Below are 27808 nucleotides of genomic sequence, written 5' to 3' on the forward strand. Positions count from 1 at the left end.
ATCCAGGAACTCTAGAGAAGCTGTTGGGAACCTGAGGAATGTCTTGTGAGAAAGTACAGAGGAAGTGTTTTGAATGATCCAACAAGCTATATTCGAGACAGAACAGACCTTAGGGCACAAGAAGGCTAAACAATGTGCATGTACATTAATAGGATTGTCAATCCTTTTGTTTTCCTCCTGTACCAATCCTAAGGTGTCTTCCAGTTGTACCCACGGAAGATTGACTCTGTTGTCTGGACCATCGACTCTAAGCTGATTTATGTGGGTACTGAAAGATGCCTGCAAACAAACAAAAAGGGTTCAAGCTTCTGCCTGTAAAATATATTTTATGTGGACATTAAGGTCCACATAAAATGTATGTATGTATAATATATGTACGTATAACATATGTATGACAGTGTCATACAAAGTTCATATAGGGTTATAAACTGTAGGAAGGTACAAAGTGCTGACTTGGTCAGCTGAGAGTTATGTCTCAGTAAGGTAGGAAATTGGAAATTGGAAAGAAAGCAGCTAATGCTTACTGTTTCCTGTAGGAGTTGCTGTGGTGTAACCATCTACAGCAAGCTCAGAAAACTTGTTAAAATAACAGTTGGCTTAAAGTTGTCCTAGGGGCATGGACATGCCGTACTACAGATGGCTGTGACTGGACGGGCTGAATGAAGGTCTCTCTTCATCCTTGCTCCCCTGTGACACCACCTTGAGAACTGCCAAGGTAAACTGATAGAGTTTCAAGCTCACACCCAACCTCTGTCCTGGTGTCTGCAGGCGAGGAGGCTGTGCTGTCTTCATGGTAGAACTAGCTGCATGTTTATGACATTCATTCATAAACCAGACTGAAGAATCCAACACATTGTGTAGCGAGGCAGTCTTCAAACACAAATATTTTTAAGAAGTGCATGTGAGGGTGAGTGTTTTTCTCACGAGCATCTGAGAACAAGATAGTTCAGCAGATTAGTGGTCAAGCAGAGTCTGGTAGGAAATGGAGAACAGAACTTTAAGTTAGTTAGAAAATGTTTAAAAAAAAAAAAAAGAAAAGAAAAGAAAAAAAAAAGAAAAAAAAGTTGTGTGTGTGTTGTTACTGAACTATATCTCTTCCTGAGGTGCAGAAGAAGCAGTGAGGTAACACGGTGAAAATCTCTTGTCTCTGCCTTCCCCAGCTGTATATCCAGGTTTTTCTTCAGTACCATATTTATCTTATAGTGCTCAATTCTTTTTTTATAGTAGATCATTTATAAAACTCTCTCAATGAAGATCTGTCAGACTTGTTTGTACAGTTGATTTTTCCTAATCATTAACATACTATTTTATGCATTTTGTAACTGCAGTGTGGCACATGAGCCTGCAGTAACACGTAGTTGGTTATAATACTACCTCTCCTTTTTTCTTCAAATTAGGAAGCAGCATATTTGTCTGTTTTGATAAAATGCTGTATCACTAAGTACGTGCTTTATTCTTGTATTCAGATCAGCAAGTAAAGGGAAACGTCTATAAATTACTGTCTATTCTAATTTTTAAAAATTGTCTTTTTTGTTTAAAAAAAATAAAATAGTTTCCACATTTTTAGATCTCTGTGGGAAATAAGTTTGGTGGTTTTTTTTATAATTGTTGTACAGTCATTACACTAGGTTCCTGTAGTAAGCATTGCTTTGCAGCTGTAAATTTCAGACTTCTTTCATCTGGTTATTGATGCTTTGTGGGAATGCAATTTTGCAAATGTTTTTGACGTTGAATCCTGAATGCCATGTTCTGTCGCAAGGCTGAATGACTGATTCTCTCCTGTTCAGAGAAAGGACACGAGGCTGCAGAAAGGTTTTTTCTTTTTTTCTTTTTTTTTTTTCCTGAAGGAAGGTGGTGAAGCTGTGGTACCTGTCTTTGTGGTATAAGTAAAACAGAGAGCTTAGGAAATTTCTTCATTGAAATTTATCACGAGGATTTGAGAGATTGGGTTATGGCAGGACAGAACAATAGATTTGTGGCTTTTTATTTTTTGGTTTTTGTTTGTTTTTGTCTTGATTTTAGTGGATCTTTTAGTGTTTCTATACATAGCATATATTTCTAAATAGAACAGCTATATTGAAACCACAGTAATTGTTTCAAGGGTCCTCCTTCACAGCTGTTGTCCCTTCCTACCTCAACTGAAAATAGGTTCCTTAAGTACTGATCTAAGCGTATCTTCAGTTTCTAGACAGATTGTTTTTTTTTTTTTTTTTTTTCCTTTGAAATGGTAGGTGGTTATTTTCTGTTCTAGGAGTAGTAATGAACTCTCCTTTCCTATCCTTAAATTTCTTCATATGATTGGGACTTTTATGGCACAATCATAGTGAAGTTGATGAGCTTATTTTGTACCTTCCACAGTAAATTGATCCCTTTGTATCTGGTGTGGCAGACATGGGAATTTTTTTTATATGTACCAAGTGATTTATTTTTTTTTTAGTGTGTTAGATTAAAAATCCAATTGCGTGGTGTTTTTCCTGAGAATCACATGTAAGGATGGGTTTGAATGAAAGTATGAAAAAAAACACATTTTTTATTTTTAAATTGAGCTTATTACAGTAAAAGCAATAATTACTGAAGATTCACGGACTGTGATTTGTAGATCAGTAATGGCTTTTAGAGTGTTTAGTGATCGGTAGCTATTTAGGAAAATGGTCTGATTCCGCATATTCTGAAACAACCCTGTTAGGTTTGTTAGTAAATTATTCTGAAAAATAAGTTGATTGTATGTATAAAAAAATGGATGGGTCTGTAAGGGAAGTGTTTAGAAGATGGTAGTCTGATAACCTTTGGTTGTTTAGGTGTATGTGATGTAACAGGAGAAGAAAAAAAAAATCACGTAATAAAGCAAAAGGAGCTTTGGCTGCTGAGAGGAAGAAAGAGCAAGGTAGGCACTTGGTATGTCTGGGTTGTCAATCCAGGGAATTCATGAACAACCAGCAAAGAAGCAGAAAATTCAGAAAGAGGGGGAGAGAGTAATGGAACAAATTCAAAGCTTGACTGAAGTAGGCATGAAACCTTTTTTGCTTTGGGACACTACATTTCCCACAGCACTTTTCAGCTTTTTCATCACGAACACGTGTAGCTTCTGTGGGCATGTTATCTGTCTGAGAAGCTGTTCCCTGTGACAGGGAGTAGAAGTGGTTGGCAAGGCAGTTGGTTTATGTTCGTAGTAAGAGAAATGCATGAGAAAGAGCCCAGAATAAAACACTGCCACTACTGAAACGAATGCACTGTAGGATTTTAACCTCCTATTGCCATTTTTAAAGTACGTTCATGTTAGCATTCTCGTTTGTGTTTGGAAAAAATGGGTTATTTTTATAAGCTCTGAGACCTCTCGTGGTATTAAAGGAAGATAAATTTATTCTGTGCCATCCGTGGCACCGTACAAAATGGAAATGTTGAAAGTAGGCTGTAGGTTTGAAAGTGTTACTGTGTTCATCTCTGTAAACCTGGTGGGGTAACAGGGACGAATCCAGCTACAGCTGCCTGCCTTGTATTGGATGTTGCTGATACACCTCAGTGAGGAGAACCACTTGCTCTTCTTTCCACATCCCTCTTCCAGCTGCTTTCCAGTTTTGTTTTCCTGACGTGAAAAGCCTGTGTATTTCCAAACCACTTTGTGCAAATCTGTCCTGTAAGTCTCCGCTATCATGGGTCGTGTTCTCACAAGGCATTGACTGGGAGAGGTTTTGAAACCCTCTGTCTCGTCCTTCTAGCCCTGTGGTTGCCCAGACAGTGCTGCATGCTTGCTGCACTCCTGCTTGTGCAAAATCTTACCTCTCCTCTGTGCTGGATGGGAGAAAAGGTTGCCACACTTTTCTTATTTTGTAAATGTTTTAGGTATAAGAGGGTTAGGGGTGAGTCTGACAGATCAAAAATAAATCAAGCTGAGTATCTCATTTGGACACAACAGCTACGTACAGGGTGTACCTCGATGAAGTATTTAATTTCTGCTAAGCCTTTTGCAAAATTTTGCAGGGAAAGCTGATGAATTTTGACTCTTCCAGGTGTTCTGAATATTGATGTTTTTCTCTTGCCTGCCTGTAACAGTGGCTCATAGAAAAAGGAGTTGAGGCTGTCAAGCATTTCTACTTTTCTGCTCAGTTGAGTTGAGCCATACTAATTGGTGCCCTCCAGTGCCTGATTGGACATGTCTTGTTCTACCTGTAGTGTATTTTTTTTTGTTGTTGTTCTTAAATAACACCATTAATCAAAATACGCAGGGTGTTTTCTGAGAAGACTGCCTCTAATTCTTGCAGGGCTCAACAGAGAAGTACCAGTTCTTCTGTTTAACTTCTCTTCAGAACTTGCTCCATGTTTATTCACATTTTTAACACTGATAAAACTAATTCTTGTGTGATGCTCTTCCTCCCATCCCAATTCCCTTTCAGTTGGTGTTCACCTTTTTCTGTTTTTTTTGGCCTAAAATAAACTCAGGAACTTGTCTTTGTCTCTCAAATAAGAAACTTTGCTATTGATTTTACTAGGTACGGGGTAAGTAGTAACAGCCCAGTGCTGTTGCTATTATTTTCCAGCCCTGGCACTGTTTACAGCTTTCCTCAGTTTAAGTATTTTTCTGTTAATAGAATTCACATGCTGTTTGCCATTTTCCGGATTAACGGTGTTGTTAAATAAGATTGTGTCTGGTGCCAGTTCCTTTGCTGCCACATTACAAACTTTCTGTGCCCTAATAAATGTGCTGAAATTTGTTTAATGTGTTTACGATATTTTAGCAGGCTTTCACGTCGTGATGGTTTTGAAGGTCAAATTAAATTATATTAATGAAGGATAAGATTCGTATAAAACGTTACCAAAAAAATCTACAAATCAAAAATCAAATTATTTCTATAATTTTTAAAAATCAAATATTCAATTAGAAACCCAAATTTGGTCAATCATAAGTCATTGCAATGTAGGCTGTTTTTGGTTCTACTTCAAAGGTCTGTTGAGTATGTCTAGCACGCCTTTGTGAATCAGTTCTCATGACGTGCTAAGAATTTTGCTGCATTTTAAATATTTGGATATGTTAATTGTAATATTTCCATCTGAGAAGACATTTAACGTTTTTTGTTAAAAATACAGAAGTCCGTGGTACTCTCAGTGACGACATCTGCGTGCTTTAGGAGGCCAGGGCTTAAAGCTATAACCTAGTTTTCTCCGTGATTTCAAGGAATAACTGGTGAAGAGCCTGATCAGGGTAGGAAGCACACAACTCACTGTTTAGGATGGTAGTGACTATTTAATACACCCTTGTTGTTGTTTAAGGTGTTTTGTTTTTATTTTCTAATGTGTCTGTGAGGAGAAATGGTTTGCCTTTTGTTTTGTGGTATTTGCAGTAACTTGTAAAAGTAATAAAACAGGAGGCATAGGAAATATTATTGTAGGAGGTTTCAAGGTGGATTCCAAGGTAGTTTTTTGCTAAAGAATAGAAATAAATCCTTAGACAGAAACAGGGTAGGATAGTTAAAAATATATACATAAATAAATTTTAGAATTGGTCTCCTGCAGCTGCGTTCTCCTCCTACCTGGGAGGGCTGCCCAGGACTCCTACGAGCCTGTTAAAATCCTCTTTTAATCCAAGCTTATTTCCTGCATTTTGGCACAGGGATATGCGGTATTTTGTCTGCTTTCTCCACAATATAGGTAAGTTTGTCCTTCTCTGGTTAGGGAGGATGCAAAAGTATTCCTCTTTGCTTGCCATGGAAGTCGTTGTTTTGGAGCGTAGACTGTACAGTGACTCTCAGTAAAATGATGTCTACATTGCAAGTCCAATGTCTCCAGCAGCTTCTAGAGCAATTCCTGTTTTTTTCTTTTATGTTTTTCATGATGTCTCGTAGGTGTGTTTGAAGAGATGGAAAAATATCAGGATTGTATGAGAAATGTTTAGGAAGGATGTGATTGCTCTTGTTGTGCAGAGAAAATATATGATTGGGGTTGTCGGGAACTGGTCAAGGTTATGTGTGTGTGTGCAGAACCTATTTTTGTCTGCTCCAAGACAGAATGAATAATAGTTAAAGCTCATCTGACAGAAGTATTTGTATCGTATCACCTTTTTTGGTGAATTGGTAGTTGGGCAAATGTACATTACGAGCTGAGTAATTGATCACTTTTTTTTTTTGGACAGTGTTCAGTAAATTCATACTGATTTTGCTGTTCTCTGCTGTTCCTTTTGGAAAAGGTGATAATTTAAAAAGTTTCACGGTCAGGGTTTATGAGATAGCTGTTATGTCATCTGCCTGGGGTTGTAAGCAAATAACTTCCCTCTTTTGGTCGGTTTCAGCTACTGCTGTAGTAGTGAAACCGCTGGTGTTTCTGGGATCTATTTTTAAAAAAATGTTGCACTTCGCATTTATTTTTGCTTTAATGGTGGCAAAACTGTTCTTGGACCTGCTGCGTGAATGTCGCTGCTGTGATGCGATGCCATCTGCTGGGCAGCAGGATTGGTACAGGAGAGAGGCCTCGAACTGGCCTGGGAGAGAACTAGAGCCTTGAAGTAAAACTGTGTCTGATTTTTTTTTTTTTTTTTTTTTTTTTAAATTAAGATCTTGACGTACAAATAATTGGGTATATCTCAAGGGCGTTTCTGGGAGGAATAGAAACAGCCTTGGTTGTTGCATTTAGATACTGCGGCCTCCCTCTCAAAGTTGGATCTGGGGGAGTGAAGCACTGAGTGACTTTCTTTTGGTATTCAGTGCATTTTTTGTGGTGTTTAAGGGGATTGTGCATTATCGTAATGGTTATTTTGTTCGTTGGCTGGTTTTAGTATGGCATGATTAAAACCATTTGTGTAATCAAACAGAAATGAATGACTTAAAACATTCGCAAATTCAAGTTAAGAAAAAGCAGAATGAAGCCAAGTAGTACAACTATGCCATGCCTTACACGCAGGCCTTAAGGTAATTTGCTTAATTAATTACCTGGCCAGGTACAAGTTTGTGTCTGGGACAGTCCTCCCTGGCGTGCAGGCAGTCAGCTGTTTAAGGTTTGTGGTGTAGGAGTTGAAAGGCATGATCAAAGAACCAGGAAATTACAGAGGGCAAAAGGTTACTTTCATGGTAGGGGCAGATAGGGGATTGCTGCTGTGGGGAGCCATCAAAAACCTTTCTGCCCTTCTGGACTGATACAGCCACCACTCCTTCCTTTTCTCCCCCATCTCTTCCCAAATGCAAGTCTACAATATCCCTGCCTGCAGCTTCAGCCCTGTCCGTTCTTTTAGGAGGTGTGCCAGTCTGGCTGCTTCCTCTTCCACGCTGCTGTAGGAAGATGCTGCGTGTTCAGCCCTGTTCCTCACGGGATGCGTGAGGAGACAGCATTTTTAGTTACCTCGAGTAGCTAAAGGACACGACGTGTGGGTTTTCTGTTCAGCACTTGGAGCTGCGGGAATGATGGAGTATGCACAGTGTAGTACATCTGTCTCCGTGATGCTTGTGTTTGTATTCTGATTTAGGTAACATTTAAGATGCTTAAAATCAGACTTTGCTGGCTTTGCTGAACTTCTGGTGAATTTTTCACGCGAACAACAAAAATTGCTGTTTCTGTAAGTTAACCTCAAATTTGGCAGTAGTTGCCAAATTTGTTGACTCATTGAGAGGTGGGGATACTACAGTATGAAATGTTTGGCTTAATATTCTTTTAATGGTATCAAGTGGCATATATTTTCCTAGCTTCAGTCCCAGAAGGAACTGAAAAATTGGGCAGAATTTACTGCTTTAAGGTCAGAGGTTGACGTGTAGACTACAGATGAGATGGTTAGTGTCAAGTGAATGTATTAAAAAACAAACCCACTGAAAGAACTTCTTACATTGAAAATTGGCAGGTGCATATTTTAAGGAGCGTTAATTATGATCTTCAGAATATAAAAATGAAATGCACTGTACAGGTTGAAGACTTTTATACCGTAGAAGATGGCTCAACTATGTTTTATTTTTCATTTGTGTGCTGAAGTTGGGATTTCTGAAAGGTACTTGTGAAAGGCAGAAGCCTTGAACTTTGTCCCCTGAATTTCTAAAAGTTAAATGATGTGATAGGTCCAGAGTATTGCTAAAACTTTAGAAGTTTGTTGTTTGAGACAGGAAGATGTTCCAGTACCTCTGTATGGCACACATGTGGTTACATGTTCTTTATAAGCAAAAACAAACAAAAAGCCCTGCCAAGTTCTCCTTTGGGCTTTTTTAATACTGCATGTAGCTATTTGCTCTGCTGAGGTTCTGAGAAGTTTTATAAATGACTTCAGATTTTCCTTCTCAAAGACAAATTCCTGGTGACATGTTGCACCTGGCAGCGTAGCTCGTATGCTTTCCACTCCTGAGGAGAATTAATACCTCAGAAATCTGTTGCATTGTGTGGGTATGCCCTTCATCCTGTTGCTTTGCAACATATATCTGTTGAAACTCTCTTAGCTTGCTTTTTTAAGGGATGACTTTTATACTCCACTTGACAACCATTACCTTCTCCTCATTAAAATCTTGTCCATCCTGAGCAGGAAGCCAGTCATAAGGGAACCGCTTCTCTGAGGTACACATGTTATGTTTGTTCCCAGATCATATGTTTCCAGGTTCAAGGATCTAAACTAGGTTTTAAATTACCTCTTGAATTTTGCTGGCAAATGCTGTTGCTTTTCATTGAGAAAAACGTCAAAGTTGTGGTAAGTTGTTGTAGTAAGTAGGGTTCAGCCTCTGTGCTTTCCCATGTGAAATATTGAAAAAAGTAATGCCTGTCTTGCTTCATTTGTCAGTCTTACAAACGTATTCAAGATTTTGTTGCATTTAGGCTGTAATTTTTGTGCAATGTTACTTCTGTGGTCTCTTGGTAGGTCTGAACAGTCTTGTGTGTGCTGTATAAACATTTTCTCAGATAATTTTTATCTGGAACAGATTGTTGAGCAATCAGAATAATATTAAAAGTCCGTAGTATTTTGGGCAGCCAAGAGTGTGCGTGTGTGGTGGAATAACCCCACTGCTCTGTTATAAATGTGTCTATTCAAGGCAGTAATTTTGTTTTTTTTTGACTTGCAGAACATCTTACTTGATTTTACACCTCAGGTTTGTTTGCAATTGTAAAAACAAATTAGTCCCAACATACTTAGCATTTGAACCACGTCTGTCCAGCATTTTTTCCCTGTTACGAAATCAGATTTTATGCTTTCTTTGGTCGCTCTGTTAAACCCAGTAGAGGTTGATTTGATGGTAATTAATTCTTAGCAAAACTAATTTTTTTTTTATTTGTCATAAGAGCAAAGGGTTTTTGATTGTCAGGATCAAAGTGACAAAGGTGTTTGGGGGGTGGGAGAGGATTGTTTTGTTTTGTTTTGTTTTTTTTAAAAACAAATTGCTATTCAATATCCTTTACATAAAATGCTGGTGTGACAATATCTTCCTGAGGTCATTGGCCTTGATTAGGTGCAGATGTGGAATGATTTTATATACAAGGAAGAATTTTGTATGAAAGGAGAAGAACAGTTTATTAATGGGACTGTCAAGTACCTCCTGATTGATTTCACTCGAAATGCAAAGTTGTGACTGTGGGCATTGCAAAGGGATGCTGCTGAAGAAGCCTTCAGAAATTGGAGTTGGGTAGTGAAAGGTAGGATGAACCGAACCCCTTTAGCTGTTAGCACAATGCTACCCTCTAGTGGAACAGAGTTACATCTAAAAGGCAGAACAAAAAACCCAACCTTTGTCAGAGAGCAGGAAATTTTTACTTAGCATGTTAGACAGTGTATCTGAGTACTTGGCGCAGCAGCAGCAACATAGAAGAAAATTTGAGGAAGAAATGGGATAATCTATGGTAATGAATTGAAAACCTAAACTGTAACTAAAATGTTTATTTCTTACTCTGTGTTCAAACGTTCTCGATGAATAGCAATTCCTTCTGGGCTAAGAGGATTTCACTCAAGCATTTTCTTAAAAGTCATTAATTAGCATTTTGCGCCAGTCAGAATTGTATGCTGACTATCTAAATCTTTGTCACACGTTGTTCAGTCTTTTCTTTTGGTTGGTTGTTTGCTTTTGTTCCTCGCTTCAAAACGAATCCCTCCAGAGCCTGCTTTTTTCTCTAAACCTGTGATTAAAATGGATGCATCCAGTATAATCTGACATTCTTGAATCTGTAATACGCCTGCTGTATTTGCAACATAAGGTAAATGCAGGGAAATGCTGGAAGATTGGCATCTGGTGAAAGATACCATGCTAACAGGAATATGTTATTGCTGAATGCTTGGGGGTTTTGTGGGGAATTTCAGTTGACATAAAGATTAAAGTAGAGAAAAACAAAAACCAAAGCTTTCATAAGGAAGTGAGAGTGTTTACTATAATAGAAGTGGTAGGGTCAGAGGAGATTACTGGGCTGGGTATTTCAGTTTCCAGATCTCAGTTTAGATAGGTGGGTGAGGTTTTGGCAGCCAGGTAATCAGCTTGGAGAAGAACAGGAAAAACTGCAACAGGCCTCAGTTTTGGTGGGACTGCTTTTCAAAGGGAAGACTAAGAATAAGTGACGAGAATAAAGGGATTCAGTGGGATATTTCAGATTTAAAAATGGGTTTAATTCCCAATCTAAGGCCTTTAATTTAATTATTACTTTTTTAACCAATTTCCTTTAGGGGCTTTCTTTCTCTGCTACATGGAAAAAAATAAACCACCATACAAAAGTAGCTTGGTACATCCATCCAGTGCTGTCAGCTCCTTTCTGCAGGGGAAAGAAGTGGTAGTTTGGAGCCATGGCAAAATACTGACCATGAGAGATGTAGAAAGCATAATTTTATTATTCTTTTAACCTGAATTCTGTTGTTGTTGAGCTCAGATTGTGTACTTTCCAGTAGAGAATTGATTGTAGGAAGCAAAAATACATCTGCTGTCTGAAAACCTTCTTGCATGTATTTTTAAGCACAAACATTATATTGTGATTTGTGTTCATGGTTGGATTTTTCCAGAGAAAAATTAATAATCACAAAATACATGGGAGGAGGGGCATTGCACTTCAGAATCCATTGGCAGGAGGAAAATATGTAAAGGAAAACTTTAAAAACATGTCTTTCCTCAAATAGGATCTGTGTAGATGTTTGAGAAAGCATGTGACGGGAGGAGTTTGGCAGTGGCAAAGAAGCGTACATCTGCAGTAAATCAACTGCTTTGAGTTTAAAGAAATAAGCCGTACCTTCCCCACTTTTTGGGGAACCATGACTTAATACTTGGTTTGGAAAGTTGTTGGTGTCTGACACAGGCTCTGTGTTAAAGTAGTCTGCTTATTTCAGTACGATGCCTAACTTGCTGATCGAGTGCTTTCTGGAAGGTTTAGCAGGCAACAAAAAGGCTTGCAGTGCTGCCAATAGCTGATAAGTGTTTTCTGTCTAACATGCATTGTTGGGGGAAATTTGGATGCTGCATGTATAAAGCTTCGTACATCTCAGTATGAAAACAGCAAACAAATGGACTGAAACATTAAAATTTTACATGCTTAATGAGCAGATGTCCTCAGAAATCAGGTTGCTCACAGTATGCAAATTATCAAACATCGTTCCAGATCCTTCAGAGTTAAAAGACGAAAAATCAAAGAAAAGCATGCTAAGGGGGTAAGATTAAAAAGTTTGGAGTCCTAAAAAATTTAGTTCTGTTAGGCTATAAACAAGGATATTCTTGAAGCAGTTTCTTCTGAATAAACTTCCATGTACGGTTACACCCAAGCTACATACTGAGCAAGGCAACTGAAGAATTAGCTTCAGTATTCATACCAGTGCACAGTGCTTTGACCTGAGAAATGATGAGAGAATGCCTTAAGGTAGTCCTGTGGGTGGAGAATTTTTTTTTTATTTTTTTTTTTAGAAGAAAAAGAGAAAATTTTGTCCACTAGTCATCCAATTGTTTGAACAAGTAGCAGAGATTTAAAAGCAATAACTGATTGTTGCATTCCTGTATTCCCGTGTTAAGGCTTCTGTTCAGATGCTACAGAGTGGGGTAACACAACAAAAAGAAATGCAAGCATTTTTTTGTAATTAACACCAGTCCTCCTCTCTCTGGCAAGTAGGCTTAAAAAAAAAAGAAAAGTAAATAGGCCATGGGTTATGGTGTCAGTATTTTGTTCTGGTAATGTTTCTCTAAAGTCTGTGCTTGAAGGGAGCTGTGAAGAGCAAGCCTTAGCTGATGGTGAAAGAGGATGTTGATGAAAATTTTGCCTGCAGTGTATACGGTGGTTTCTTTCCTGGAGGCCCTTAATTTACCACTGCAATTGAAGGAAGTTTGTTAGGCGTGACAGATTACAAAATGGTGATACTTCTGCAATTCTGCAATTAACCAAGTAACCAAGATCTGAAACCACACAAAAAAATGAAAGTCTCTGGAATCTGTTAAGGCTTTTCCTGACACACATAGTAAGACTACTCGCAAGTGCAAATACTGAGCTCTAGAAAGAAATAGAGAGCACCGATACAGCCTAACTCTCCCTCCCTCCCGCTCCTCCCCCCCAAAAAAAAAAAAAGCTTTACTTTTTCCCCATTCTTTAAAATAGAAAAAAAGTCCTACTTTGTAGTATATAGTAATATCAGGAATGATTGTGGTGGTGTTCTTGAAAATTAGGATGTTAAGAAAAATGTGAAAGTAAAGGCAGAAAAGCTCATAGATGTTTGTAAGTGGTGGTTGTTGTCATTTTTTTTCTTCCTTGATCAACCAGTATGCTGTTGAGCTGTGAAGAGTACTTGACCCAAAACTCTTAGCTGAATAGTCAAATACTAGTAGTGCTACTACCAAATAAAGATGTCTGTAGGAAGGTGTGTCTAAAGGTATTCTATAACAATTTGTTATCATTTCAGATGCTCGAGTGTGCCCTTACTTTACTTCTAGAGTTCAAGAGCTTGATTTTCAGAACAGTATTTAATTAGAGACGCAAATGCCTTTAGAAATTGAGTCGTGTATGTAAGGTGTAGGTGTCAGAGATGGCTGATTTCTTTTGGTTGTCGAGAGGGAGCAGGAACAAATCTGTTTCATCAAAAAAAAAAAAAGCTTTTATTGTTGTTTTAAAACATTTTTTTTTTTGTTTACAGGTGTCAGCTGTGATGCATGTTTAAAAGGAAATTTCCGAGGTCGACGATACAAGTGTTTAATTTGCTACGATTACGATCTGTGTGCAACTTGTTATGAAAGTGGTGCAACAACAACAAGGCATACAACTGACCATCCAATGCAGTGCATACTAACAAGAGTAGATTTTGGTAAGTGGTAATTTGAGACTCTAGTCCTTTGGTGCTGTGTTGTGTTGGTAAACAGAATATGGATTTTTCATGTTTCTACTTACTAAGCGCTTTTTCTTCCATTAGCACACTGAAAATAAGGGCACATTCCCATCTTCTTTAAAAAAAAAAAAAAAAAAAAAGCATGTTTTCCTGATTCTGGTACATAAAAACTCTTACATATCTCTTAATTTGGTGCACAGCAGGTTATCAGACTACTAAGTTTATTTGATAACAATTATAATTCTAACTAACTTCCGATTCAAAAAATGGGGTAAGCTTCAGTATGTTGTACCTGTAAGTGAAAGTGAAGAAGCAGAAAAACGACGAGATTCTGGAGGAGAGTTGTTCTCTGGTGGTTTATGTGGGAATGTTGGTACAGCAGGGTAATGATAGGCTGGCTGTACTGAATGTGGCAAGGACTAGCATGTAGTCTTCTTGGACTCCTGTGAAGTTTCACTAATTTCAAAATTATTTCTTACTGTAAAACCACATAAATATTTAAAAATAAGTTCTTGTTTCTCCTATCCCATTTGCTGTTTCTGTTGCATCAGTGTAACAGTGGGGTTGTAACTGAGGAAATACTTCTGCATCAAACCTCTACAGTAATATGCTGCTGTCACTGGACATTAAACAAATACATGCTCCAAGCCCACAGGGCTCACATTTTAATATTTTTTAGCGATTCCAGCTGTATTGTTCTTCACATTTTGAGTGCTTTAGAGGTGATAATTTCTTTGTTCTTGATGAAAACAGAAATAGTCTGCTTCCTTATTGATTTAAACACCAGAGAACAGCTGGGTATAGAAAAGTACTGTTTCTCTTTCAAAATGGCTGTTGGGTGTCTGACTTCCTCTCAGTTCTCAGACCTCTGCTTGCCCTGAGAATGCCTGGTCATGACTTCTAAAATGCAAGCCCTAGGAATCTAGGGTTTGGAAGGAAAGCATTTAGTTCGTTGTCAAAAATGCATACACTGTTGCATGAACTAGGGAATGTTTATAGATAACGTTTTCTTAGGACTCAGGAAGGTCTGTAACATCTTGCTTAACACGTTCTTATTCTACAATTCCTTGTAGGATGTCAGTCATAAAGGAGCGTGGCTTTACAGTATGTTACAGTTATTAAGAGAAACTGTGGTAACTTTTCAAAGAGACCTCTATAGGCACGATCATATGACTCTGAAGAACATCCAAAAATTTAGGAGCCAAGAAATTCTAAGTTTTAAATTAAAAGTCTATAATGAACGGTAGAGCTAGTCTAAAATGGCCTCTTCCAAGGTTACCAGGGTAGTTATGCCAGTGAATTTAAAAATCATAAAGGAAATATATTAACAGGTTAAAAGAAAATAATCTCTTGGAGAAGATTGGAAATCTTAAACTAAACAGCACAGAGGTAATCAATTCTTCAGTTTCTTCTTGGTGACATGGTAGGCTGAACTTCAAAGAAGGAAAAGAAAGTGTCTTCTAATGTATGATGGGTAGGGAAGGTATGAGAAAGGAAAACTTCAGTAGAAACATGTACTGAAAGTCTCTTAGTATACATGTAGGTAGCTACGTGAATTCTAGATTAGGTGGTCAGTGACAAACTTCAGTACTGTTGTCTGTGATCAGGTTTGACTCAAAGGTATGAAAACTGTTCTGTTTTTATGAGTGATCTTAAAGGTGTTGGATATGTTGGGTTGGGGAGAGGAGAGGTGGTTAAAGATGAGCATTGTGCCAAGGAGAAGGAAGCAGCATGGGGGATCCTTCTGTTGCAAAACTGAAACAAGCACTTCAGCTGAAGTCAGCGTTGCTTTGCTGACTTTAAAAATGAGAAAAGGGATCAGTGAGTCACTTGCTGGAGATCCAGCTGCAGTTGATGATGAGGACCCTGGTATCCATAGTTCCCGTCTGACCAGCACTGTCTGTGTGCAGGCAGCTGGATTCACCTCAGTACTCTGTTCTTAAAGCTGTGACCAAGCTCAGGTTTGCTGTCAATAGCTAATCACATGGACCGATCCCATGTATCTGGGATAGTTTCAGCATTTCTTTTCTTCCATTAAAATTCTAGTATTTACTTATTATATTATTTATTTATAATTTTTAGGGTTCCTAGGCACAGTAATAAGGTTGCAAAGCATATGGCAGAAGGTGGGCTCCTTAGGTGCCTTGAAGGCGCTTTTTTCCCAGAGACTTGGACTAGTATAGGAGCCCTTATAAGAACACTGAATACCAATGAAAAGCCCCGGTGATTACTTGCGACACCAGTGTTTAGTCTTGAACCATCTCGTTGGCTTATCTGTCTTTCAGAAGTCATTGTGTGAGCTAGTATTGCTTTGGAAAGTAGATGGGATTCAAAACAGCCATGGTGTGGTATTGTGCTTTAGTCCCCACAGACACACTGGAAGAAAATGCTTTTACACACAAAGGGTGATAGACTGCCATAACAGTGACATAGATTAAAATACAGTATGAAGTTTGGTATGTGAAGATAGGTGACTCCAGAGCATAAAACCAATTGGTTTATTTCTGAGGAGTCAAAGAGCAGAACTGTAATAGGTCTATGCAAAAAAAGGGATATACTTACCAGGTAGTCTGCTGGTACTGGTCAGGACAATGTAGAAGTTCAGAGCAGTTTTCATTGTTTTCTTTTTTCTGAAGAATTTTAAACTACTAGGATGCTTTATGATTTTGATCCTACATAAACTCCACTGTAGCAAAGGGTAATACTGGCAAAGTAATGCAAGCTTTTAATAGAATTCTCTACCAGAATCCTGTTGTATTACTTTAGTAGAGGGACTGTAAAAGTGTACCTTTAGTTTCCAGCTCTGACGTTTATGTGACTTAAGGTCTTGAAACCTTTTGTGGCCTAACACTTTGGCAAAATTTGCTGCTGTTTCCTCAACCTGTCATCTTATGTCAAGTTTGCCAACACTCTAACCATCTTGGTGGACACATCCGCACGTGCATGTCTTCCCCACCCCCTGCCCCAAACTGCTCTATTTTTGTGTGCGTTTGTCTTAAACTGGAGAGGCCAACACTGGAGCCTCTATTCCTGTTGTGGCCTAACAAGTGCTAGGTAACATGGGATAATCACAACCCTTGATTTGGTTGTTATTTTCTTTCAGTGATGCAGCCCAGGTCATGGTTTCCCGACATCGATGCGGGGGCAAACAGCTGGTTTGCTGTCCACTGAGACACTCCAGAGCTGTTAGCAGAGCTGCTCCCCAGCATACTGTCTCTAAGCAGCAGCTGCTCTTTTGGCACTACTCAGTATTGGCAGATGGACCTCAAATCATCTCTAACCTTCCTTAGTGTCAGTGCTTGCTCATGGCTTCAGAATGTGGTGCTTGCTGTCAGGAAGCAGCAAAACCAGGGCTGCTCCACAGGGAAGAGCAAGTCGAGAGCTGAGTGACCGCAGCACAAGAGGGGTCAGCCTCCTCGCTTGGAGGGAGCAGTCCTCCTGTAATCAAACAAGATGTGCAGGGCAGGGTTGGTGAGAGGATCAGGCCCTGCTGACTGTCCCAGAGAAAGGAAGTGTAACATTTCAGGTCGGGGGTTCATGGGGAAAATCCATCTAAGGCAGCAGGAGGGCCGGGCACAGCTACAACAGGGTTTATGGCCAGATGGCTAGATCTTAGATATAGGATGCAGGCAGGCAGAGAGTGTGTGGGGAGATCTGCTTTGGCATTTTATTGTAGCAAACATGGCTGTCGCACTGCATTGGTGGTGAAAAGAGGGTTCCAAGTAGGTGAGGAGAGGAGATCCTGCCACTTGGGAATATGTCCCTCTGGTCTGTAGAGCAGGGCAGTATTTATGATAGGCAGAACACTGATGTCCAGATGACTAACATAGCTGTATGGCTGTGTATCATTATGTCATAGGATCAGTCGTAAGGTAGTTCTGGTTGGAAGGGACCTCTGGGGGGTCTCTGGACCGTCCCTAAGCAGGGCCAGCATTAATCAGGGCTTTGCTCAGTCTTGAAAACCTCCAGGGATGGAGGTGGCTTAAAGCTGTGTCAGGGGAGATTCAAACTAGACATGAGTAAAAACTTTTTTGGAGAAGGTAGGTAGACAACTGAATCTGTTCATCCTGTATTTTGGGTATCCTGGTCCACTGCTGATCTACGTGGTGGAAAACATTTTTCCTTACACCCCGTAATGCACCACTGTGAAGAGCCCGGTTTAGTCTCCTTCCTCACATCTTGTAGGTATGGGGGTGCTCCAAAGCCACCTCTGCTCCAGGCCGAACCATCCCCAGCCTGCAGCCTCCCCTTACAGCAGTGCTCCAGCCCCAGAAAGCTCCAGGCAGACCCTTTTTTGATGTGCTGTGTAGCCACCATTTGTTTTCTTCAAACACTGATAAAAAAATATTTCAAATAATTACACTACAACTTGTTTAACACCAGCATTTTTATTTGCGAGTATCTAATTGAAATTAAATTACTCATGGAAGAAAAACAAACCTAAAATTCCTGACTTTCATGTACCCTTGTAAAAGAAATATGTCTAAACAGCAAACAAGTACAAGCTGTTGTAAAATGTAGTCCTGAATCATCTCTTTCAAAGACTGATTTTTATCTAAGGAATCTTACTGTACTTCTGCCTCGTTTCTAACCTTCTGCCAAGTTTCAGAATATGTTCGCTGAGGATTTAAATGTTAAATACAAGTAGTCTGGATGGATGATAAAGCAAAACTGCTCATATTTTTGCTTGAGTTTTCACATTAAATTGATTTCCTTCAAGAATAGCTATAATCTATAAACACCCAGTTTGAAATCTAAATTCCTAAGCTATTGTTGACTCCTTTTTAGACAGTGTTCTGATTCTTCTATTCCGCTGTGTTCTTCCTGCAACTGATCAGCCATGTAGGTAATTAATCTCCTCCTGGAGGAATGTAATTTAGTCTGGTGGTTTTGTTGTTTTCTTTTTACTGAGCAACCTTATCTGCCTTCCTAGCTCTTCTGAGAAGAGGGCTGCAGAGGTCCAGAGGAGCTTGAAGAGTTATGGCCTCAAAATTTTGTGTAGGAGGGCATTTGGAAAGAATCAAAATTCATTATCTGAAAGATTTCTTTGTTGCTACAAGGGATTATTCTTTAGCCATGAGCCAGTTGCATCAGAGCAGTAATACATGGAGCCATAGCCTTTTCATTTTCCCCACACTGCTTCCAATCATTAAGGCTTTCGTTACCAAATGAACCTTTGGTCATCAATAATATGACTATGGTAATAATTTTTAGGACTGTTCATGTATTAGAAACAAAACAGGTAGAGAGATATCTATTCAATAACTGAACTCTAAATCCAGAGAGAAAAAAAGATGGATGATACCACAATTACCAACCAACTAAAAAACAACTTTTTTTTTTTTTTTTTTTTAGAACTTAGGCTGTTTAAATTAAAACATTTCTGGCTATAAAAGCTCAGAAGCTTGATTGTAAGAGGTGGAGGGAGATTTGATGAAAAAGAAGGAAGATACGATCTTCCAAAGGAAAAAGATACTCGTATTTGCCAGTAACTGATTTCACTTCTTAAAGGTGCTTTTTAAAATATATCTTTTCTTTCAGATGAAGGCATACTTAGTTGCCATATGCATGTATGTTTGCTGTTGCAGGAAAGATGAGAAAGGAAGTATAAGTGGGAGAACATGTGGGAGCATAATCAAGAGGTTGGAAGGAACTCGGATTTTTTTTTTTAATTAATAAATGGCTTGTTTCAGATTCTGTAAAAGCAAGGACCAGAAACACAGGATTTGACAGCACTTGTCGAACCTCTCTCCTCTGTGACAGAACAGTACTACTGGAATTGTTGACATCTGGACTGAGCTAACAGCATATCCATGGGAGAGAGATTTTTACCTGCATGTTACCCTATTTACCACTCTCTTCAGATTGGTAATGGCCCGGTGCCCTTTGGTCCCTTACTTCAAAATACTTCCATTCATGAAATGGTGAGGTTTGTAGGTAGAGGCTTTTAGATGACCTAATAATTTTAAGAGCCTTTTTTTTTTTTTTTTTTTTTTTTTTTTTAGGTAGTAGATGTTACTTTTATAGGCAAACCCTCTAAAGAATTAGATGATTTGCCCCTTTTTGTGTTAGCTTGCCACTTTGTGTCATCATCTTGTTTCACCCAAATAGCATATAAGGTGTCAGAACTTAAAAATTTACAAAAATGAGACTGCTCAGCTAGGAGTATCTTGAGAAAAATTGACTTGAAGCTGTAGTGCATGTATGTCTGCAGCAGTGGAAAATCCCATTTTTCCAATCATTAAATAGGTGTTTAATCATCGTGCTAAAAATCATACCAATGCATGAGGGAAATTGGGTGATTAACTAAACGAGCTATCACTAGCTTCTGTTTTGTGTGTTTGACTGGCATTTTTGTTGTTTCTATAGGTATGCAGCCTTCTTTGCAGAAGTTCTTGGTGCATTACTTTAACCAAACAGGATAGTGTTTACTTGTGTTATTTTGGGCAGATTAAATAGAGTTAATTTGGAATTCTTTATTACTATTCAGTTCAAAAGCTTGGCCATCTCACTGATTTTGTTCCCAGAATACTTATATATGTCCCAACGTTTTTGTATTTTCTGAACGCGAAATAACATGAGAACTGAAGTTCACATCTCCTCTGTGCAATGAAACAGTGGAAAAAAACGTTTCTCCTTTTGATATACATGCTTCTCCTTTTTGATACATGCTGTAGTGACTTGTGTAATGAGCTTTTGTTAACAATTCGTCTTCATACAATGCTAAGGAGGATTCTTTAATCAACCTTCACTACAGCACTTTGTATTTATCTGTTTTATTCAACCTTTGCCTTTCAAAATATTTTTCTGAAAGAGTATTTGTTCCACTTTGTGTACGATTGACCCATTCAGAGACTGTTTTAGTGAATCCTTAAAACTTCATCCTGTGTAAACCTTGTTCCTGCTTTCCTCATTTGAAACAATGACATACTTAGATTCTTCATATTTGGGTATGCTGCAGCATATTGGCAATTTTTATACCCTCACTCATGTTTTTATCAACATCAGAGTAGGAATCTGAATGTGAATTTTGAGAAAACTTTCAGAAGAGTGTGCAATGAAGTGGCACTGTCTGGAAACTCCAGTATCTCGAAGTTTTGTGAATTATGTGCATCATCTGTGTGTTATATCTGAAACAGCCTTTGTACCGCCTCAAGACAGTCTTGGAACAGGTTGATTGTCATATAACTTTATATTGCATATCATGTTTAAGAGGAGTATGAAAGACTAGCAAAACAAGACTGGTCTCCACATGGAAAATATGTATACTATGATTTTAAGAGAACCTATTCAAGCCAAAAGACAGTTATGCATGTAAATACATGTAAATTCATTTGATTTATCCTGTAAGATGGAGATTTTCTGCCTTGGATTGGTGGACATAAGTTTCTAGTGCGTGTGTATGCATTAAATAAATGAACATAGATTCAGGATAGTTCTCATGCTGAGCACGATAATTAATTGGATGAACCAGTTAAATGATCAGCTTGTCAGGTTCTGTTTCTTTTTGGGCAACACTTGTGGTCTACTTGGGCGTTTCATACCATGTGTGTTAAAGGGGCATCTTTCTCTCGTCATCCAATATTGGAACGGGGATCTACTGAACATAAACTCTGGTCTGCAGCATATTCCATTTGTAGAGCTGCACATATCTTTAACTGTGTGCATTAGTGTGTTATTAAAAGTGATTTTCTCCATAAAAGTGGGCTTGCAGTGTTAGCCATCAAAACTTAGTTACTGACCTGTTAATATAATAGACTATGGATATGTACATTTTTAACTTCAGCATTGTCTTTTCTGTGGCTACAGAAACAAAAATGCTTTTCCTAGCTGTGTCAGAAAGTCGGGTCAATAGTGGAAGATACAAGAAACCTTGGGAAGTGCTGACTTATTCTGGCAGAAGTACACGTTCCTAATACATTAGATGGATATTGCCTTAGGGTGCGGAACATAAGTTCTTGTATCTATTCAGGTTAATCCAATTCTTAATTTACAGCAGACTACTCATGATTCTCTGAAAATTTTTAGTTTTGAATGACTCATAGAAAAAAAAAAAAAATCAGTGAAAAGATTTTAAATCAGTTCCTCAAAAGTTACTTCTTTATTGATGTGAATTTGAAGTTTATTCATGTTTCTTGTAGAATACGTAACCCCTGCAGAGGAAGACTAAGAAAAAAAAAAACAAAAACAAAAACATTTTTTTCATTGTTAATTAAATTTTCATGATAAGTATGGATAAGTGTTAAGTTTGAACTCAAAAGTGCATGCATTTCATAGGCAGTGTAACAGTGCTTGAATTCAACACAGTTTTGAAACTAGCGTGTAACATAAATAAAAGTTATACAAGAAAGAGAAATCTGATTAAGACATTTCTGAAAGTTCTTATTACTAAACTGTGGTTCGGCTATGGCATAAATATTGATGGATGGAGTCACAGAGGACTTTTAAATTTTAATCTAAACTTGCAGAGAGTAGTGTTCAGAGTTAAGCTTTTGAGAACTAATCTCATGATTGAAAAATACCACAGGTCACCTTGTACTAGGGATAACAAGGGTGATAGAAAAGCGAAGATCTGGCCGCAACAGAGGAGCCTTTGCATCTACTGCATATTAGAAGATATTATTATGTTCGCTAATGAAAATGAAATGCAGTCTGTCTGTGTTTTGTCATCAGTAATTGAACACTTTGACTATCAGCATATGGCCTTTATAGAGTATTAAAATGGCCATTTTAGTTAAATACCAGATTAATTTGGCAGTGATTGCATTCAAGTACATTCATAAACAGAGGTTTACATGAAAAAGGTAATTGACTCTATTGTGTGAAATAATTTCTACTTAAATAATTTTTGTTCCAGATTTGTACTATGGTGGAGAAGCTTTTTCTGTAGAGCAGCCACAGTCATTTACTTGTCCTTATTGCGGAAAAATGGGTTATACGGAAACATCTCTTCAAGAACATGTTACTTCTGAGCATGCAGAAACATCAACAGAAGTGGTAAGAAGCTTCAGAATTGGTTTTTAATTGTGGTGGAAAAATATGAAAAAGAATCTTCTGGGAAATTGGTACAACATCTTTCTTGAAGCATGAATTCATTTAAATGCTTTTTCAGATGTACCTACGTTTGGCAGTGACATCTAAATTCTTCCGTGTTTTAAGGGTATCCTTGGATAATAAGCTTGCTTTTCTTTCATGATAGCTGTTTGTTTGCCATAATGTAAATGCTTGGGGGCTTATTATGCTGTAAGACAATATTTAAAGTGTTCTCCTGGTTATTCTTTATAGCAGCGTCTCCCTTTTTACAGCCTGTATGTAATTGCCAGATGAGTTTACAGTGTCCTGTGAGACCATAGCTATGCCAGTCTGTTGTAACTCTTAAGACAGAGGAGGGTGTGCAGCAGCAGCAGATGTCTGCTTAACTTTCAAGGAATTCTATGGAAGAAAATAAACCTGTTTTCTTCAAGCCTACTGAAGCCTATTCATGTGTTAAGGAATACTGAGGGGAAGGTAACATGTCGACTGTTGTGAGGCTCTGATCTTTCCTGAAAACATAAGGAACTGAAACAGTTTACTTTTAGCAGTGACACTGTAGGATCATGAGTTATCTTAGTGACACACTGAAGCTTTATAATCTCCTTGATTTTTCTCTTTAACTTTGCACCTTTCAGACGTAGTGTCACTAATTGAAAATTCCACATTTGGATGACTTTTCTTTTGTGGTTTGGTGTTGTAGTTCAGATTTGCACCACTTGATGTCAGTGGTATGTTTGTGACACAGAATATCAAGATTCTAGGTTTATAAATGTGGCATGTCCTTGTTTGTGGCTGAAGCTTCTAGAATTCCATATATAAAGCCCAAATTTGTGTTCGTAAACACCTGCTACCCAACTGGTTTCTGAAGGAGTTGTGTGTGTTAAATTAGTCTTTCCTCTTCTGGAGTCAGCCTGCAAAATTATCATCTCTGTTTCAAATAATGATAAAGGACAGTATTTTAATCCTTGAATATGATTGCATATGTTTGTGCTAAGTATTGACTCCAGCTTTTCTGATAAATGTTTAGTGTGCAAAAGAGGTGAGACTGCTTGGGTACTGGAGACTTACTGCAGATGGTGAAAAGCCATCACCTAAGTGAGAAGGAAATCTTGTTGGTTCTAAACTTCTGTGATCTTGGATTTCCAAGCAACTATTCTTGTTTAGGTAGTGACCTTTTAGTCCTAATAGTAGATCTGAGTATAAAAGCTATTTTTTAACTGACATCTTTAGGAAAGTTTCCAGGGATGGAGCAACTTTTATTTTGTTTATGGTCACTCTTTACTTCCCACTCATCTTTTTAAATAAATGAGCCCAAAGAATTCTGGCCCACCAGAGGGAAGAAATGTAACAAAATAAAAATAAAACATTTTACTGTTAATAATTTTGACAAGTGAAGACTGAATTTTGCCACTTTTGTATTCAGAGTGGTACAGATAAGAAAATGATTTTCTGCTTATTTTCTCGTGTATTTGGCATTGGTACATGTAACGATATTAGGTACTTGTGGACAGGAAGAGTTTGACAATATTTTCTTAAAAGATAATTTAATGCTGGATACTTTTAATCAAAAAATTGCACTGGCATCTATGGTAGAGATTGGAAATTTTGTGATAGATTAAGGTTTGTAAGCTTACACAATGTAAAGAGAATAAATTGTGAATGAGCCGTAAGGTCAGGGTGCTTGACATGTTGTTGATAAAGCTGATGAGAGCTTTCTCACAATAACAAAACAGGAGCTATTCAGATTGTATTCTTCAAGAATAAAATGGAGAAAATTATCTCTTCCATTAAGTGACAGGATTTCTGGAAGATCAGTGTAGCTTTATGCCCTGGAAGGAAATAGGGCCTTCCTCGGGACTCATTCTAACATGTCCATGTCCTTCTTGTGCTGGGAGCCCCAGAGCTGAATGCAGTGCTCCAGGTGGGGTCTCACGAGAGCAAAGCAGAGAAGTTATTTTGTGTGTTTTTTCTTTAATATGTGACTATTTGTTTTGTGGATGCCTGGAATGTGATTTTTAAAGTTTAAGAACCACACAATCACAGAATCGTCTAGGCTGGAAGAGACCTCCAAGATCACCCAGTCCAACCTCTGACCTAACACTAACAAATCCTCCACTAAACCATATCCCTAAGCTCTACATCTAAACCTCCTTTAAAGACCTCCAGGGATGGTGACTCCACCACTTCCCTGGGCAGCCTGTTCCAGTGTCTAACAACCCTTTCGGTAAAGAAGTTCTTCCTAACATCCAACCTAAAACTCCCCTGGCTCAACTTAAGCCCATTCCCCCTCGTCCTGTCACCAGGCACGTGGGAGAACAGGCCAACCCCCACCTCGCTACAGCCTCCCTTGAGGTACCTATAGAGAGCGATAAGGTCGCCCCTGAGCCTCCTCTTCTCCAGGCTGAACAAGCCCAGCTCCCTCAGCCGCTCCTCGTAGGACTTGTTCTCCAGGCCCCTCACCAGCTTCGTCGCCCTTCTCTGCACCCGCTCAAGCACCTCCATGTCCTTCTTGTAGCGAGGGGCCCAAAACTGAACACAGCACTCGAGGAGCGGCCTCACCAGAGCCGAGTACAGGGGGACGATCACCTCCCTAGCCCTGCAAGCCACACTGCTTCTTATGCAAGCCAGGATGCTGTTGGCCTTCTTGGCCACCTGAGCACACTGCTGGCTCATATTCAGCTGACTATCCACCAATACTCCCAGGTCTTTCTCTGACTGAGGTCAAACTGACAGGCCTGTAGTTTCCCGGGTCTACCTTGTAGCTGGGCGTCACGCTTGCTAGCCGCCAGTCAACTGGGACCTCCCCCGATAGCCAGGACTGCTGATAAATGATGGATAGTGGCTTGGCCAGCTCCTCTGCCAGCTCTCTCAGAACCCTCGGGTGAATCCCATCCGGCCCCATCGACTTGCACACATCCAAGTGCTGCAACAGGTCGCCAAACATTTCCTGCTGGATAGTGAGGGCCACATCCTGCTCCCCGTCCCCTTCCACCAGCTCAGGGTACTGGGTATCCAGAGAACATCCGGTATTGCCGCTAAAGACTGAGGCAAAGAAGGCATTGAGCACCTCCGCCTTTTCCTCATCTCTTGTAACTAAGTTTCCCCCCGCATCCAGTAAAGGATGGAGATTCTCCTTAGTCCTCCTTTTTGTGTTGATGTATTTATAAAAACATTTTTTGTTGTCTTTAACGGCAGTAGCCAGTTTGAGCTCCAGATGAGCTTTGGCCTTTCTAATTTTGTCCCTGCACAGCCTCGCTACATCCTTATAGTCCTCCTGGGTGGCCCGTCCTCTTTTCCAAAGATTACAAACCCTCTTTTTTCTCCTAAGCTCGAGCCACAACTCTGCTCAGCCAGGGGTCTTCTTCCCTGCCGGCTTGTCTTTGGGCAGGTGGGGACAGACCGCTCCTGCGCCATTAAGATTTCCTTCTCGAGGAGCGCCCAGCCTTCCTGGACCCCTCTGCCCTTCAGAACCTCCTCCCAAGGGACTCTGCCAACCAGTGTCCTCAGCAGCTCAAAGGCAGCCCTGCTGTAGTCCAAGATTGTGGTTTTACTGATCCCACTCCTGACTTCGCCAAGAACAGAGAACTCCACCATCTCGTGGTCACTCTGCCCAAGACAGCTCCCGACAATCACGTCCTCCACCAGTCCTTCTCTGTTTGTGAAGAGAAGGTCTAGCGGGGCGCCACCCCTGGTAGGCTCACTAACCAGCTGCGTCAGGAAGCATCTTCCACGCTCTCCAGAAACCTCCTAGACTGCTTTCTCTGGGCTGTGTTGTGCTTCCAGGATATGTCAGGGAAGTTGAAGTCCCCCATGAGAACAAGCACCGATGATTTCGCAACTTCTGTCAGCTGCCTGCAGAACTCCTCATCCATCTCCTCATCCTGGTTCGGCGGTCTATAACAGACCCCCACCAGGATGCTTCCCTTGTTGGCCTTCCCGCTGATCCTAACCCATAGGGACTCAACCCTATCATTCCCAGCCTCAAGTTCCACAACATCAAAACTCTCTCTAATATAGAGAGCCACACCACCACCCCTTCGTGCTGCCTGTCCCTTCTGAAGAGCCTGTAGCCAGACATTGCAGCACTCCAGTCATGAGACTGGTCCCACCACATTTCCGTGATGGCAACCAAGTCGTAGCCTGCCTGCCACATGATCGCTTCCAGCTCCTCCTGTTTCTTACCCATGCTGCATGCATTGGTGTAGATGCACTTCAGCTGGGCCATTGCCTTCTCCTCTGGCTTAGCCATTATTCCCCTGGCACACCTCCAACACAAGCCTTATTTCAGCCCTGTCTCCCTTTTTAGCTAGTTTAAAGCCCTCTCAATGAGCCCTGTCTAGTGACTGACTAAGTGATAGGAGTTCTACTTTGTGTAAACTTACAAATTTGTTTTTTTTCTTTGTCATTTCAGATTTGTCCAATCTGTGCAGCATTACCTGGAGGGGATCCCAATCATGTCACAGATGACTTTGCAGCTCATCTTACACTGGAACACAGAGCTCCTAGAGATTTAATATCCTTTCCTAAGATGACAGACAGAAGAAGTTGAAGTCTTTTTCATCTAGTAGACATGACTACTTGTATTGATACTGTTTTTTTTTCTTTTTTAATCAAGGGGTTATACCTCTGGTTTTCCTGGAACTTAAAAGTTGCTGGAGATTTGTATGTCAAAACTTCCTTTCTAGTAAAAACAAAACAAAACCATAAATATTAGACGGTGAATAGCCTATAGGTATGTTTCACACTGTGTTTTGATTTTAAAAAAAAATCCTACTTACATTGTAGTTTATCCTGCCTGGTCATTAGTCTTGATTTTATGTATCCAGGATCAACAGTGGGTTTTAACTATTTGTGATGTGAAGACAGTGATCTGAGGATGATTCGAGCTTAGCTGGTTTTGACAAATGTTCTATGACCATTCTTTAACAAGGTAGTTTCCTAGTGTTAACTACTGATATTTTTGTAGTATGAATTTCCCAGAATTCCTGGAAAACAAGTGGCTGTCTTTCAGTTCCCTTAGCAGCAAATTATGCATATTTAAGTACATTTGATGGCTGGAAAGCTGAAAGAATTGTTAGGGTTAATTGATGCTTTAAATTTTTTATTATTAGATGAGGTTATATAGCGTACCTGCAAGTTATGTAGAGTACTTAAAGTAAGTAGTCTGAATTATTTCTTTGTGCATCTCATATAAACAAATAGACAAAAAGACTACATTACTACTTTGGTAATACCTTTTTTTGTTCAAAGATTTAGAAAGGGAAAAAAAACACTTTGCAACTGAAGTTCATTATGCTAACAGAAGGAAGACATCGCTTAAGGAGATGTCTTCATTTCAGTTGTGATTGTGTTTGCACTTAAGCTTGTTAGTGTTTACCATAGTTTAAGGGTCAGGACACACTAAACACACACGTTAATTACTACACATTAATTGGATCAGTGTAAAGGAATTTGGGTGTTCATGGCCTCTGTGAAGGAGTAACGTGTAATGCAAAGATCACTACAAATTTACAGGAAAGCAGTCATCCCTGCTTCCCCTTTCCTTGTGGATGGAAG

At 39.3% G+C, this 27808-nt stretch overlaps 1 protein-coding gene across 1 annotated transcript in view; it reads left to right on the plus strand.

The window, feature by feature from the left end:
• Positions 1-27808, plus strand: part of LOC309889716 (E3 ubiquitin-protein ligase KCMF1) — a 46923-nt gene that overhangs the window by 11487 nt on the left and 7628 nt on the right. The window contains exons 2-4 of the mRNA XM_082782705.1: positions 13031-13198; positions 22077-22216; positions 26664-26765. Coding sequence (XP_082638831.1) covers positions 13031-13198; positions 22077-22216; positions 26664-26765 — 410 coding nt within the window. The remainder of the gene's footprint in view (positions 1-13030; positions 13199-22076; positions 22217-26663; positions 26766-27808) is intronic.

The sequence above is a fragment of the Aythya marila genome (assembly GCF_965140915.1).
Source record: "Aythya marila genome assembly, chromosome: Z".
NCBI lineage: Eukaryota > Metazoa > Chordata > Aves > Anseriformes > Anatidae > Aythya > Aythya marila.